At 44.7% G+C, this 16,910-nt stretch overlaps 1 protein-coding gene across 2 annotated transcripts in view; it reads right to left on the bottom strand.

Moving 5' to 3' along the window:
- Nucleotides 1-6,543: 6,543 nt before the first annotated feature.
- The window catches only part of IL2RA (interleukin 2 receptor subunit alpha), a 34,268-nt gene continuing 23,901 nt past the window's right edge, over nucleotides 6,544-16,910 (bottom strand). Inside the window, exons 2-8 of one of the 2 annotated variants that reach the window (XM_075124956.1) lie at nucleotides 16,416-16,601; nucleotides 14,226-14,318; nucleotides 13,650-13,883; nucleotides 12,445-12,495; nucleotides 12,267-12,314; nucleotides 11,293-11,359; nucleotides 6,544-8,908 (exon numbers count right to left, since the gene is read on the bottom strand). In XM_075124956.1, the coding sequence (XP_074981057.1) occupies nucleotides 8,788-8,908; nucleotides 11,293-11,359; nucleotides 12,267-12,314; nucleotides 12,445-12,495; nucleotides 13,650-13,883; nucleotides 14,226-14,318; nucleotides 16,416-16,601 (800 nt within the window). In that variant the 3' untranslated portion in view covers nucleotides 6,544-8,787. The remainder of the gene's footprint in view (nucleotides 8,909-11,292; nucleotides 11,360-12,266; nucleotides 12,315-12,444; nucleotides 12,496-13,649; nucleotides 13,884-14,225; nucleotides 14,319-16,415; nucleotides 16,602-16,910) is intronic. The other variant, XM_075124959.1, reaches the window with a different exon arrangement.

Here is a 16,910-nt window from a genome sequence, read left to right as displayed (position 1 = left end):
TTGAAGGAATGATGCGATGTGGAGCTACGTTGGGATTCTGTGTCAGAGATGGAAAGAGGACTTGGTGGTAGCATCCTTATGGGAAAGCTCTTGAAGATCAGGCAACTGATATGACTTTGGCTTAGGACAAGTGTATGTTAGATTGCTTTAAAGGGGAACTCTGCAAGTTGGGTGGGGAAAAGTGGTTTGGCTTCCAACTTCCTGTATGAAGGCAGTATAAGGGAGTTAAATACCTTCTGCGCAGGTATGAATGTCTCAGCTCTTTCTTCTTAGTCAAGCTAGGCAATACCCCTTTGGGTTTCTTCTCTGCAGAACAGACTAGTGGGGAAAATACTCAGGGACAGAGAACTATAGCAAAAGATTTTTCAGGAAAAGATAGGAATGAGTGCTGCACAACTTTAAAATGTACAATACTATCTGGGTAAACTCAATCAAGTGGCTGATTACCTGTCCTCGGCTTTACAGTACTTGACAAACCCACAGAAAGGGGGCTTAGCCAGGAAAAGGCTAATAATGCCTTGATTGGTCTCTTTCTCTTGTCAATCCCAAATCATTGTTAGAGGCACTGCCCAAGGATGTGTGTTACAAGAAGTTCTCAGATATGTTCATCAGGGTTGGCCAAAAACTGTTCCAGATTATTTGGGGGCTTATTTTCATGTGAGACATGAATTGTCACCATGGGTTGATCATGGTCTACTTTGGGGCTCCCAGGTGATAGTACCAAAGGCCATGCAGGGAGAAGTGCTGGCCCACTGCCCACAAAGGGCCCCTTGGGGTAGTATGTATGAAGCAGAGGTGTTGCACAGTGGTATGGTGGCCAGGAATTGATAGTCACATTGAAGAGTTGGTCAGAAATTGTGAACCATGTTTACTTAGTGGTAAATTCTATAAGCCAACCAGTCTACCCATGATTCCTACCCTGCCACTCCCTGGGTTGTGGCAGTCAATCAGTCCTCATCCTCACAGGAAACCTGCACAACACCTTCAAAAGTCAAACTTGGGAACTTACCTGGGAAACCCCTCTTCTGGCCTTCACACTCAGCGAGACACCAAAAATCATGGACTCTGGTTTTATGTCTCATTACAAGAACCTATACCCTACTAACCCTCTTTTGTCCTATGACTGCAGAGGTGTTAATTGCCCACTTCATTCTGAATAGTCTCTTGCAACATGTATTAACTCAGGCAGACTGGTTTTCTCTCACTGATTCCTTGGGCACAGTCCATCTGTCTTTTGTCTTATACTTAGCACAATATAAATTTTTTGAAGTAGGGACTTTTTTTTTGTTTTGCTGGGGAAGGGCATGTGTTTGTACTGTGCTGAGCAAAATGGGGCCCTGATCCATGGCTGTGGCTCCTATTTACTACCTCAGTATGGATAATAAATAATTATTATTATCATTGATTTGTGAATTAACTATGGGAACAAACCACCAAGGGAAGTGGTGGATGCTTCATTTCTCGATGTCTTCAAATCAAGACTGGCTGCCTTTCTGGAAGATGTATTTTATTCAAACATAAGTTGTTGACCTCAGTACAGGAGTTACTGGGTGAAATTCTATGGCTTGAGTTATAAAAGAGGTCAGATTAGATTATGTAATGGTCCCTTCTGGCCTTACGCAATATGAATCTATGAATGGCTGTCTTCCCACTATAACAGGGGTTCTCAAACTGGGGGTCGGAACTCCTCAAGGGGTCGTGAGCTGAGAGTTGTCAACCTCCACCCCAAACCCCGCTTTGCCTCCAGCATTTATAATGGTGTTAAATATATAAAAAAATGTTTTTAATTGATAAGGGGGGTTGCACTCAGAGACTTGCTGTGTGAAAGGGGTCACCAGTAAAAAGGCTGAGAGCGACTGCACTATAAGATATTTGTTGGGCCTGTTGTTGCTACAAATCTGTCAAATATGTGATCTCTGTTTATATTTAAAAGTTTTAAATGTGGTTTTAAATGTGCCTGATATTGTTATGAGCACAGCCTGTATATTCCCTCCCACACCACACACGCTTGATTTGGGTGCTCATTCCAGTGAGAGAAAACAAGTTCTTAAGTCTTCAGAATCTTGCATCAAAAGCAAGATCTACGGAAGTGACATAGAAGATGTCCTCAAATCACGTGGGACAATTATTATTTTATTTTGTTATTCATTCAGTGTTGAGAAAAATCATTTTGTCTAAGTAGAAGGAAAAACCCCAACAACCTCACACTACATTACCATAAATGACAATGGTCACTGTAAAATTAGCAATATTGTATGAAATACCAATATTAAGCATGGAAATGCTTGTGGCCTTTGTAGCCAAACATAGCAAATTGGGTCCTGATCCTGCCATGAGGTCCTTGTGGGTGGAATTCTGCATTGTGTACAGCCCTGTTGACTTCCGTTGGGCTCCATATGGACACAGAGGTCTGGCTATGCAGAGCTAATTGCAGGATCAGGGCCCTAGATGGTCCCATCCCTGAAGAGCTTACATTCTCAAAGACAGACACAGAAGAGACTAGACTCACTGGACTGCTCAGAGAAAGTGTAACTGGGTTCAAAATAGAATTAGATAATTTCATGGAAGATAGGTTAATCAATGGCTATTAGCCAAGATGGTCAGGGTTACAATCCTGGGGACAGGACAAGAGGGGATGGATCACTCAAAATAGCCCTGTTCTATTCATTCCCTCTGAAGTACCTGGCACTGGCCACTGTCAGAAGACAGGATACTGGGCTAGATGGACCATTGGTCTGACCCACTATGACCGTTCATCCATTGTGAGTTTTATTTGCAATCATTAAAGCACATCTTCTAATTATTAGTTAAATCAGCGAGGAATTGAACCTTAGCAAAGAGAAAAGGATAAATAAAAAATTCAACTATTGCCTGAAAGCATTTAATACTTCCACTCTACAATAAGGGAGACAAGGTGGGTAAGGTAATATTTGTTATTGGACCAACTTCTGTTGGTGAGACTAGCTTTCCAGCTACACAAAGCTTTTGTTGAGGTCTGCGAAAGATACCCAGGGGGTCACAGCTAAATACAAAGTTGAACAGATAGTTTAGCATAAGTAGTCAGAACATATTCTAAGAAACCATTCAAGGTGCAGTGGCCCATTAACACCTCTATAGTCATCAAACAAAAATGGGGGGGATTGTTGTAATAAGCCATAAAACCAGTGTTTTTATTAAGATCCTGATTTTTAGAGTCCAGCAAAGTTATGAATTTAAGCTCCCAAGCTCATCTTTCGAAAGAGTTGTGCAGGTTTCTTTTGAGGATGAAGACTGAGAGGTCAGATATAGAGTGATCACTTTGTGAAAAGTATTCACCCCCAGGTGAACAGTTGTTTTTGTCTATTACCTTTTTCCTGTGTGAGTTCATTCAAGAGCGTAGTGATTGTCTGGTTTCAGCCACATAGTTGTTATTGGGGCATTTAGTGCACAGGATGAGGTACACCATATGTTGGGATAGATACATGTAGGACCCAGGGATCTCAAAAGATGTGTCGTGTAGGGGGGAGGGTTGGTCATTGTAACAATGGAGATATGTTTGTCGGTTTTGCATCTGTTGTTCTGGCAGGATCTGGTGCTGCTTTGAATTGGGGTGTCCTGATACGTGGGGAACTTGCTTCTCATGATGAGCTTAGAGAAGTTGGTGTGGGAGGATGTTAAAAGGCCAGAAGAGGGGGGTTCAGGAAAGATTTATTTCAGGATGAGGTTCCTTGATGAGTTCTAGTGTGGGGTGGTATATGACAATTAGGGGTATGTGGTCAGAGGGGGTTTTATTTCCTCTGTGGAGAAGTAGACTCTGCTGACTCCACCTAAAAGAATTCTTTCATAAAAATGATGACACAATCACAATTACCTCATCCACACCGATGATTCCATGGCTCAGGAGATCAATTTGGTGACACGGGCCTGGCAGAGTTTTAAAATCTGCCCCTGCCATTTAGCGGGTGTGTCACGGAGTCCCTGGGCGATGCTCTGGAACTGCTCCCTACGAAGTCAGGCAGGACTCTGGGGAAGTCTCCTTTCTGTGAGCAGACTGTCTTCAGGACACACAGCTCATATAACTTCCCCCTTCCTGGGTCTGACCTCAGAGCATTCAGCATCCTCTGCCCCTCCATGCGCTTCCTACAGCGAGTCCACCCAGGCGGGGTTCTGGGGAAGCCAGAGGGTCCTGCCCCCGCAACTTCGCAGTCAGAGGTGACCCTCAGCCAGCCAGTAAAACAGAAGGTTTATTAGACGACAGGAACATCTAAACCAGAGCTTGTAGGTGCAGAGAACAGGACCCCTCAGCTGGGTCCATTTGCGGGGGGGGGGGGGGGGGGGGGGGGGGGGGGGAATAGGCAGTGAGCCAGACAACCACGTCTGCACTTCACTCCATGTCCCCAGCCAGCCCCAAACTGAAACTCTCTCCAGCCCCTCCTCCTCTGGGCTTTGTTCCTTTCCTGGGCCAGGAAGTCACCTGATTCCTTTGTTCTCCAACCCTTTAGCTCTCACCTTGCAGGGGGGAAGGCCCAGGCCATCAGTTGCCAGGAAACAGGGTGTCAGCCATTCTCTGTGTCCAGGCCCCTGCACACACCTGCCCTCTAGGGCTCTGCAATGATCATACACCCTTAATCCACCACATAGATACTTAAGAACTGCCTAGGGGAAACTGAGGCACCCCCACACTATTCAGAGGAAACATTAAGAACAGTCCTGCTTCATCACAGGGTGTAAAGACACTGCTGCTGGTGGACATTGGAGCATGATCTGACTCATAAAATACACCACAGACCAGAGATATTTTGCATACTTTGCCTTGCGGCCAGTGCAGTCCACGCTATCTGGATATGGCAATGTGAAAATCACTTTGCTCGACAAGATAGATCTCTATGTGACATATCATCAATAAGACGTGGGAGTGGTCCCATTTGACATGATCCATTCTGGGGTCAACCTCCTCAGACTGGATCTATTCCGGACACTGAGCTTTGAAGTATTAGACGGGCAGAATACAGAAATCCACCTTGTGGAGAACAGTTGGTGAGACGTACTCCCCAAGGTCTCCTCTGGTCTTGGCTGTTGCCATGGGTGGCCATGGGTGGCTTCAATGGGCACCCCAATTATACAACCATGCCACAAACCTCAAAGAACGTATTACATCAGCTCCCACACTAGCATACTTTGCCTTATGAGCCCCTACTTTTGTCACGTGTGATACCTCACCTGTGGCTCTTGGTGCTGTGCGCTCCCAGATCCAGCAGGGAGGGGGTGGAACACCCACTGGCAGTCACCTCCCAAGTGCTCTTCCCAGCTGAGCAGAAATAGTCGGCAGTGGAGCAGGAGGCCCTAGCATGCATGTGGACATGTGAAAGGTAGCATCATTATTTGTATGGCTTCACTTTCACTTTACACATCGACCACTGGGTGTTAACCACACTGTTAATGCCATACAGGTAGACTCGCAGAATACAGAAATAGATGGGCTGATCACCTACATCAGTACAATTTCTCAGTATAATACTATCTGGGTATACTCAATCAAGTGGCTGATCACCTGTTCTCAGCTTTACTTGGCAAACTCACAGAAAAGGGGGTTATGAGCCAGGAAAAGGCTAATAATGCCTTGACTGGTCTCTCTCTTGTCACTTCCACATCATTGTCAGAGGCGCTGACCACGGATGTGGTGTTACAAGAAGTTCTCAGACATAAATCCGATGAAGTGAGCTGTAGCTCATGAAAGCTTACGCTCAAATAAATTGGTTAGTCTCTAAGGTGCCACTAGTACTCCTGTTCTTTTTGCGAATACAGACTAACACGGCTGCTACTCTGAAACATGTTTGTCAGGGTTGGCCAAAATCTGTTCCAGATTATCTGGGGGCTTATTTTCATGTGAGACAAGAATTGCCACCATGGGCTGATCATGGTCTACTTCGGGGCTCCCAGGTGATAGTACCAAAGGCCATGCAGGGAGAAGTGCTGGCCCACTGCCCACGAAGGGCCCCTTGGGGTGGTATGTGTGAAGCAAAGGTGTTGCACAGTGGTATGGTGGCCAGGAATTGATAGTCACATTGAAGAGTTGGTCAGAAATTGTGAACCATGTTTACTTAGTGGTAAATTCTATAAGCCAACCAGTCCACCCATGATTCCTACCCTGCCACTCCCTGGGCAGTGGCACTCGATCAGTCCTCATCCTCACAGGAAACCTGCATAGCACCTTCAAAGGTCAAACCTGGGAGCTTACCTGGGAATCCCCTTTCCTGGCCTTCACATTCAGGCTACGGCTACACTACACAGCTTTTAGCATCCCGGCTGTGTCGCTATAGCTGTGCCACTAAAAGTCGCACCGTGTAGCTGCTGTTTGTCAGCTCTCGTGCCGACAAAACACTTCCACCCCCACGGAGTGGCGTTTGCGTGGTTGGCGGGAGACTGCTCCTGCCAACAAAGCGCTGTTCACACTGGTGCTTGTCGCCTGCAAAACTTTTGTCTTTCGGGGGTGGGGGGGAGGGGGAGCCGGGGAGGTCGAGGTTAACACCTCTGAAAGACAAAAGTTTTGTCGTTCAATTGCCAGTGTAGACCTAGCCTCAGCTAGACACCAAAAATCATGGACTCTGGTTTTATTTCTCATGACAACAACCTGTACCCTGCTAACCCTCTTTTGTCCTATGACTGCAGTTGTGTTAATTGCCCACTTCATTCTGAATGGTCTCTTGCAACATGTGTTAACTCCTTATGCTTAACTGTCTGCTCCACCTTGTATTTAGCTGTGACACTGATTACTGTTCCCAGATCTGAGGCAGAACTCACTGTGTAGCTCGAAAGCTTGTCTCTTTCAACCTTGAGAGGTACACTTTCAAGAAACAAAGAAGTAACAGGACTTGAGAGGGAACTCATGAGCCAGCCAGAAAGCGGAAGAGTGGACAAGCTTCAAGGCAGTTGGGGACATATAACAGTGCAGTTATTTCTTGGAGAACTCTCCATAACAGTGTGCACCTTAGGACAGATGAAGGATTAATTTTCTCCAATGAGTTTTTCGGAGCAGGACAGCCCACTGGACCAGCCGTGCAGAGCAGGACCAACTGCCAGCAGGCATATAGATGCCAGAACCATCTGCAATGTATAATGGAAATATTAGGGAGCTGCAAGGAATAAGTAGCAAAAGGGTCAGATAATTTAGAAACAAGGCAGTGTATTGTATCCCAATCTGCCAGGACTCGGAGCCCTTGCAGCAGCTGAAGGGTGTGAACAATCCACCCTATGACATAAATATATGACTTCTCCTTTTCCCACCCAAAATAATAGCATCTAAAGGTAAAATGTATGTACAAGTATTCTATAATGCACTGAGATTAGATAATTAGCTGTCCACCTCAACAAAGGTATTCATATAATGAGCTAGGTCTATCCCAATAGGATTCAGTGTCAACCATGTGAAGTATAACTATCAAGAATACTGAGCAAGAAAAAAAATTGAACGAATTAACAAACCAGTGGTGCAGAGTATAAAGCTGAGCCAGGATGCAGTAGTTTCTATTCTTGGAGTCACCCCAGGATTCTAGTAGTTTACAGTAGTATGAAATGAACAATTATGGGAAGGTAGATAAATATTCAAATGCACTTGCAGTTCATACGATCTCATGAATAAATGTACATGTCAGTTTGTATATTCCAAAGTCAAACTGAATTCTGCCCCTGCATACCAGGGTCCCAAGTACTCTGGCAGAATGAGCTGTCAAGTACTTCTTGATACACTGTACCACAGTGGTGCCCAAACTTTTCCTGTTGCATCCCCCTTACCAGTAACGGAATCTGTCCGCTTCCCCCATTCATTACTGCACAGTTGGCTGAGAAGAGCTGCTTGGTCTGAAGGTGGAGCTGGGGGCTGAACTGGGGATGGGGGAGGAGCTGGGGCTACAGGCAGAGCTGGCCTGGGGGCAGAGAGGGAATGAGGGCGCAGCTGGGCTGGGGGCGGAGTGGAGCTGGGGCTGGAACTGGGCGCGGAGCAGGAGGCGGAGTGGGGTTGGAGCTGGGTTGGGGGCAGAGGAGGGGGTGGAGTAGAGCTGGGGCCGGAGCTGGAACTGGGCTTGGGTCAGAGTGGGGCTAGGTGGCACTCCCTCCCCGCCCACTGTGAGGGCTGGCCCAGGACTTGCTGCATGCCACCCCAAAATGTTCCTCTGCGCCCATGTAGGGCGGTGAGCCCCACAGTTTGGGGAGCACTGCTCCACAGACAAAGTCAACACCCTCCTGAGGTCCCTTCCAACCCTGATATTCTATGACTCTATTGGTGTCTCTGTCTAATAATGGCCATATTGTCTGGTTAGGCCTGTGGACCACATGTGCTGGCTCGTAGTTTGTGAGAGTTTATAGCCCATATTGGAAATACATATGATATAAGAGAGGAAGATGAAGAGAATTTCTGGTAAGCAGTGTCAGGTTGGGCAGGGATAGAGGGGCAGATTGAAGGCTATTTCTGGAATATCCAATGTGACATTTTACACATGTTCCTTTTTAAAAAGAGATTATATAAACTATTAATATATTTGAATATGTATTTACTTGCCCTTAACTGGTGATTTCCATACTTTTAATTGTTTAGGTTTTTACCGCTAATGTTCTTCAAGATACATACATAGCAGCAACTTGAAATGAATGTGAAAGAAGTTCTTTGTCTGTTAATAACAATACAGCCCATATTCCGTATGCTATAGATCTTTTCTGAGCACTGAGAGCTCAGATAGCTTGGCTCTAGGCAGGAACCAGTCTGTCCCACTGCAATCCAGCTTGAGTGTTAAGGTGAAACATCTGCTACTTCCTTCACATATTGGATTTTAATCTGTGAGCTTCCACCTCACTTTCCATTTCCACTCTTGCTGCTGTTATTAGAATGGACTTTGTCTTTTCAGTCTTTACTTCTTCTGTAAAACTCCTCCGTCTCCTGCAGCAATACAGTAAAATAACAGCCCTTGGTTAGAATCCAGCACCTCCCTGAAAGCTCCTTGGCAGAGGATAGAAGGGAGTGGATATTGAAGCCATCTGTTTGCAAACAAAACCTTGGAGCTCAGGTGCAACGTTCATTTAAAATACGCAATTATGATTTTAAAAATCGAAACAAATATTTTAAGCTTTAAACTGGAAATTGATCAGAAGTGGCCACGCAGCCCTGGGGCAAAGTGCCTTCCGTGTAAGAGCCTGCTTAATAAACAGGCCCGGCTGCTGTTTCTGAATGGTTTGATGGTGCTCGCCCTATGTTAGGCACAAGGCAATAATGATGAAAAAGGCACCGAGAACTGCTGAGATCCTGCCTCGGAAAGGAAAGAGCACAGCCTGCTCGCCAAATACAGATGATAAGAAACACGACTGACAACAACTGATTCCATCATCTTATAAGCATCGTCATCCAAGACTGCCCCAGCAGTGGCCGGTACGACTGGCCCAGGGGTTCCCTGAGCTGCTCAGGTGGCCCCCGAGCCAGGTGCACTGGCCACTGCAGAAGTCACGGAGGTCACAGGAAGTCACGGAATCCATGACTTTTGTGACCTCTGTGACAAACTCGCAGCCTTACTGGTGACTTATTACTGTCTAATTTATCAATTTGTTCTGAAACCTCCTCTATTGACACCTGAATCTGGGACAGTTCCTCAGATTTGTCACCTAAAAAGAATGGCTCAGGTGTGGGAATCTCCCTCACAGCCTCTGCAGTGAAAACATATGTAACATTCATTTAGCTTCTCCACAATGGCATTGCCTTCTTTGAGTGCCCCTTTAGCACCTTGATTGTCCAGTGGCCCCACCAGTTGTTTGGCAGGCTTCCTGTTTCTGATGCACTTAAAAAAATTTTTTTGCTGTTAGTTTCTGTATCTTTTGCTAGTTCCTCTTCAAATTCTTTTTTTACCTGTCTAATTATACTTTTATACTTGACTTGCCAGAGTTTATGCTCCTTTCTATTTTCCTCAGTAGTATTTGACTTTCAAACCTTAAAGGAGGCCTTTTTGCCTCTAACCGCTTCTTTTACTCTGTTGTTTAGCCAGGGTGGCATTTTTTTGGTATTCTTACTGTTCTTTTTAATTTGGGGAATGCATTTAATTTGGGCTGTGCATTTAATTTCAGCCTCTATTATGGTGTTTTTAAAAAGTTTTCATGCAGCTTGCAAGTCATTTCACTCTTGTGACTTGTCCTTTTAATTTCCATTTAACTAGCTACATCATTTTTGTGTAGTTCCCATTTCTGAAGGCCAGGCCTGCTGTGGTGGGCTTCTTTAGTATTTGCCCCAATTTAATTATACTCTGGTTGCTATTACCAAGCGGTTCAGCTATATTTACCACTTGGAGCTGTGATCCACTTAGGACTAAATCAAGAATTGCCTCTCCCCTGTGGGTTCCAGGAATAGCTGCTCTAAGAAGCAGTCATGAATGGTGTCTAAAACTTTATTGCTGTATCTTGTCCTGAGGTGACATGTACCCAGTCAATATGGTGATAGCTGAAACCCAGTATTGAGTTTATGTTTTTATAGTTTTTCTAATCTCCCTGGGCATTTCACAGTTACCATCAACATCTTGGTCAGCAGGTCGGTAATATACTCCTATTGCTATACTCTTATTATTCAAGCATGGAATTTCTATCCATAGAGATTCTATGGTACAGTTTGATTCATTTAAGATTTTTACTATATTTGACTCTATACGTTCTTTCATACATAGAGCCCAGGAATGCTGGAACAATGTGTACAGTGGGGGTGCTGAGAGCCATTGAACCGAACTGTAAACCCTGTATATGATGGAAACCACGTCAAGCCAGGGGGTGCTGCCACATCCCCAGCACCCCTAGATCCAGCACCTGATAGTGCCACTCCCACACCAGCATGACCTATCCTGTCACTCCTATATATTTTGTGTCCTGGTATTATAGTGTCCTATTGATTGTCATCATTCCACCAAGTTTCTGTGATGCCTGTTATATCAATGTTGTGAAATCCATCTTAAATCCAATGTATTTGCACCAATCAGACCTCATTTACCTCTTAGCAATGTTGTCCACTCATTATTAGACAACTTATTCCCCTATTGACACCTCTGCCTCACAGACTCATTTCCAAGAGTCACAGAGTAAGCAGTTTTATGTGCCCATTTCAAGCTTAGAAATGTTAATCCTGATTTTTTTCATTGTGCCTTTATTTAATATAGTTAATCATTTATGTAATAAAAAGAATACATCAATGAATCCTGCCTATGCTGCGTATGGAGTGATGTGGCTAATAACTCCATGCATGCTAGGGATTGTTTAGATTCAATTATCTCATTCCTTCTATGCCAGGCTACTTACCATAGTTTCGGTACGATGATCCACCCCAAAAGGATGAAAATGATTGGGAAGACAGTAGAGACAGCAACTTTTGAGGAGACACAAAAAATCAAATCTGTTAGCAGATGATATTGTCTGAAACACTGCAGAGTGATTAGCATGGTTCGAAAGAAAATAGCAGTTTCCCCAAAGTTAATTTAGAGAAATAGATGTCAGGAAAGGGATAGGAACTCGCCTCCCTGCACTATAAAGAAAGAGAGAGCTAGCTGTATCCCAGCACCATGACAGCGCTGTTTACTCAGCCCTCCTGCAGAGCTCCGACAGAAGGGCCAGAGAGATCCATATTAAGAGCATTCACCACTGCAGTTATGGCGAAGCCATTGTAAAATAGCCTTGGGATACAAATGCCTCTATCATGGGAAATATTTGTGATGCTATTTACTCTGTTCATTTAATTTCATTCCATCACTCCCACTTATTACTTATTATGGGTAGTACCCATAGTAGCACCCAGAGGTCCCAGCTGAGACCAGAACCCATACATACACATAGTGAGAGACAGTTCCTGTCCCAAACACCTTACAATCTAGTTCTTGGCTGACACAGTTTCGGTTTGATTTGTATAGTTTTAGGGGTACTGGCTTCATGGGTGAGAGCTGCACCTTTCTCTGTGATCCTTATAGAGCCAAGTTCACTGTCAGTTCTCAGCAAATTGATTTTCAATGGGACTCGGGCACCTAACTCCTTTAGGTGCTAAAGTTTCCACCCGAAGTGGCTTAAATGCTTATGCCCCCTTTTACCACCCTGAACAATGTATGTCCTTCTTTGGGGTTTACATCTGTCACAGAATAGTAGGTGATTATTGTGTGGTGCAAAATGTTCCTTAGTTCTGATTGTGCTGGGTCCCTTAAGGGAAGTCAAAAATTTAAAGGGGGAAAGTGACTGTCCTAAAGGAGGGAGAAATACCACCAATGAATGAGCTGAGCCTGGTGTACCTGTGACAGGCAACATCACCGATGGGACATGGGGCAGCTCTGATGTAGCTAAAAAGAGAGAAATTCCTGTTGTTTAGTGTGCCGGGTCCCTTAAGGGGAGTCACAAATTTAAAGGGGAAATGTGACTGTCCTAAAGCAGGGAGAAATATCATCCATGGATGAGCTGAACCTGGTGTACCTGTGCAGACATGAAGCATCACTGGTGGGACATGGGATGGTTCTGATGTATCTAAAAAGAGAGAAATTCCTGTTGTTTAATTATTGATGTATTGCTTCCAATGAGGGTTGGTCATTCATGCAAATCAGAGCCGTGCTGAGGTGGGCACTTGCATCTGAGAGCTCACTTTCATCACACAGAGATGTTATAATTGCCATGTTTGCTTTTTAAACAACCAATCAACACTTCCAGCCTGAGAGTGTGCCCAGTCTACTGCCAGTTATACATGGATGCGACGTAAACTGCAGCATCCAGTGAACTGGGATCGATCTCACCAAGAGGCTCAGTATTATTCCATGTCAGCTTGGAGAGGAAGGATGGTCCAGCCATTAGGCCTCCGACTTAGACATTAGGAAACCAAGATTCAATTCCCTGTTCTGCTACAGGCTTCTTATGTGACATGAGGCAAATGACTTAGGCCTAGATTCATAACGGTACTTAGACTCCTAACTTCCACAGAAATCAATTATAGATCTGGGCCTTAACCTCTGTGTGCCTCAGTTCCCCATTTGTAAAATGGAGGCCATAGTACTGCCCTGCTTCATAGGGGTGTAGTGGGGATAAACACGTGACAGACTGTGAGGTGCTCGGATACTATGGTAAGGGGGACTGTATAAAGACCGTATATAGATCTGCCTACAGCCCACTGAAGTCCCTAAACCCCCAGTGCTACAAGAGGGGCTCAGATGAGACATCATTTTCTGAAGCTTTCACGTGCGTGACCTAGTGTCAGTGTGTTGTGGGATGGTGGATTTGCTCTGAGAAGTAGCAGTTAATGCTGCTGGATTGCGGGTTTGGAGACCTCATCTACGATAAGGAGACTTTTTCCCTTGTCTGGCAGTCGCGTGTCTGGAGAAACTGGGTCTGCACAAGGGTCAGGCACAACCTAGCCCCAAACTGATCTTTACTTTTGCTGGTAGCCATGTGCCTAAGGTGAAAGAAACCCAACACTACACTGCAGCATGGCATTTCCTCTTCCCTTTCCCAGGGGTGGTTTCCACATCCCAGTCAGAAGCTCTGAGGAGTCCCCATATTTCCCTACACCTGAGGCACTGAGGCACAGCCAGCTGGAGATGGCTGGTACCTGCACAAAGGGGAATGAATCTGAGCTGGATCTAACACCTCATTCATCAAGGACTAGTCAGTGCCAGAGCACCCCATCCTACCTGTTATTGGAATTGGTTGTGTCATCTCTTCTCCACTCTTGCTGTCATTAGTGCACAGCAGACTTAGCCTTGTCCAGAAGATTTTCCCACTCTCTTCCTTACATGTGCTGATATCAGAGGTTGGGGGTCGAGCATCATAACCTCTCAGACACTTGTAATGCAGTTCCTGACCTACGGCATAATGTGTCATCGTAGGTGTGGCATGTTCCACAGGGCTGGGTATCCCACAATAACCTATGAAATCCAAAGGAGGCAGACAGTTAGCTAGGTGCTATTTTTATCCCACTGTGGCTATTATCACATCAGCGAGATTTGCAAAGGCACAACATGGGCCTACCTGGAGAAAAACAGCCTCTCCCAATTCTTTGGGGCAATATGAAAAATACTGCCATTTGATCACACAGTAACAACTGCTCCTAGCAAGTGGGATTTATAACCACTCTGTCTGAATCAAAGATGACAAAATCTAATAGAAAACATTAAAGGGTGGGATTTTGAAAATACTCAACATTGGACTTTTTCTTCTCCCATGGAAGTCAATAGGAGAAATATGTTACAGTAATTAATGAGTGGTACCTGCTGTGTCAGATGGCACTATGGTGACTGGATTCTCAGGTGCACTGCTCTGTGGTTTTCTTTCTGACTGCTGTGAAGTAGCCATGGAGACCCCTATGGAGAAGATTAAGCTTAGTGTTTTTTTCTGTAAGAGAAGCTGATATTCTATAGAATCATAAATGGAAAAGCCCCATTTGATTGCGTAGGCCAACCCCTGCCAGTACAGGGTTGTTCCTTACAGCGCATAATCTGCCTCCATATAATTCAGAGTATTCCATATATGCCTTCTTAGACCTTCCTCTGAAGCATCTGGGTCTGGCCCCTCTCAGTTTACTGGACTAGATAGACCATTGGTCTGATCCAATCTGGCAATTCCTATGTTCTGGTGGGGTCTAGTTTAAAAAGTCGCAAGTGGCAGGGTTTCCACTATCTACATAGAGAGACTGTTCCATATTTCAATCCCAGGAAACTTTCCTTATATTTAACCTAAATATTCCCCATTCTTAGTTTGAAGGTTTCCTTACTTGGTGTGTTCCTGTATTGGTTAATTGTGCATAACAGGATTAGATATAAAGAAAAAGCATGTGGCACCCAGGTGGCTTTGCTATACAAGCCTGTGATTTACCTTTCCAGAGATGACATCCCTAAATCCATTTCCCTTCTAAAGTACAACAAAACAGGACAAATTCAGCCCTGGTGTATCTCAGTTTAAATCAATGGAGGTGCCCCCATACTCCAGGAGAGCAGCATGTGGGTCAGCACATGTGATGGCCTCCACTGTCCATTCTTACTGATGTCTATGAGTGTACACAACAACAACCACAGACCACAATGGAGCATCCAACACGTTTCTGAAGCACAGGGCTCCTAGCAAAGAAGACTGGAACCATGGGTGTGCCCCAGGGTACACAGAGACAGATACACGTTTCCTCCACCAGAGCAGATTGAAATAGATTGCATCAGGGAGTTTGCTCTTTGTTGAAGAAGAATGAGTCGGTGATGGGGGCAGGGTGTTGGAGGGAGTCATGACAAGGAAAACCCATTGTGGCCTCACTGACCCTGGTCCCATGGAACCAGCAAAATTAACATCCAAACCTCTGCTAAGTAGGTCAGGAGGCATGAAGGCTCTACTGTGGCCAGAAGAGACTAAACCAGAGCAGCAGCAGTGTGAGAAAGGTATAAGGAAATAGCAAGTCCTCCTCCCACTGGTCCAGCTGTATTGGGCAGCTAGTGAGGTTTGCATTTGATTTGTATGGTTTTAGACGTGGTAGCTTCTTGGGGCAGGAACCACATCTTTCTCTGTGATCCTTTCAGGACTGAGTTTGCTGTCAGCCATCAGCAAATAATAAATTAATAGCTTCCCACCATAAGGAAATTTTCCCTGATATGCTGCATGTTGATTCTAGAACTGGGACTGAGAACCAGAGCCACTCTGGAATTAGGATGGTTAACATTGTATAAACACCCAGATAAATAAAGAGCAGTTTGGATTCATATTCAGATCCAAATTTTCCCAAAGTTCAGAGCTGCGGTTTTGGTCTGGGCCCATCTCTGTTTTGTTCCTGACTGAAACTTTGTCCTCTGACAGGTACCATATGTCTTTCACTGTGTAAGCTGTGTGGTTCCACTCCTTCTATTCACTCAACTTGTAGGTTTCAGAGTAGCAATCGTGTTAGTCTGTATCCGCAAAAAGAAAAGGAGGACTTGTGGCACCTTAGAGAGTAACAAATCTCCCCACTGTATTTTCCACTGAATGCATCCGATGAAGTGAGCTGTAGCTCACGAAAGCTTATGCTCAAATAAATTTGTTAGTCTCTAAGGTGCCACAAGTCCTCCTGTTCTTTCAGCTTGCAGCCTGACTCTAAATTGGTCAGTTTCACTTTCTGGTTAGAGTCTGTTTTACTTTCCTTTTCTTATGCACTAGCTCAACCCTGTGGTGTTTCCAGCTCTGCAGGAAATGTTTATTAAATAGAAATAATAAAAAGAACCCTTTTTTAAATTTCATTGTACACACTTCTATGTATATTAAGTTTTGTATTGTCAGTGGGAGTCAATATCTGGGTGGTGGGTTTGCCTGGGAGAAGTAACAATACAAAACATAATTCATTAGCACAGTGTTGTGTGGCCACTATAAAAGCTAAATCAGTTGAAAATTGCCTGTGCATATAGGAGATGTGGTTAGACCTAGCAGGAAGGATGATAATTACTTACGTGTACATACAGAAGTTTTTGTGGTCCAGCGAATGAGCCCAGTATCATTAATACAGACAATTAAATTACTCTCCCCAATTGTCCTTTTATAGCCATCTTCACACTTGTATCGCCCCTTGCTGCCCAGCATGACCCTGTCAATGATAATCTCAGCAAACTCAATGTAGTGTGGGGCGGGGCACTTCCCTGCAAAGAGAAAAAAGGTCCATTAGGGTAATAGTAAATGACTCGAGGGCTTTGAATAACTTTGATTTTAGACAGCCAGGGAGGAACGATGGCCATATGGTTAGGGCACTAGATTATTTCCATTACTACAAATGGGGGATCGCATGTTTGATTACCTCCCCCCGTCCTGTGCATTGTTCCTAGGTTCTGCCATCTCATAGTTGGTTTGGAAGCTGAAAGAATCACTGCAGAAGTAAACTAATGATGTGGGGCCTGATCCTGCTCTCAGTCACCCTGATATAAATCACAAGCTTCGCATAAGGTAATGGA

Source organism: Caretta caretta, chromosome 1 (genome assembly GCF_965140235.1).
Source record: "Caretta caretta isolate rCarCar2 chromosome 1, rCarCar1.hap1, whole genome shotgun sequence".
Classification (NCBI taxonomy): domain Eukaryota; kingdom Metazoa; phylum Chordata; order Testudines; family Cheloniidae; genus Caretta; species Caretta caretta.
This window is presented reverse-complemented; position numbering and strand designations above follow the sequence as displayed.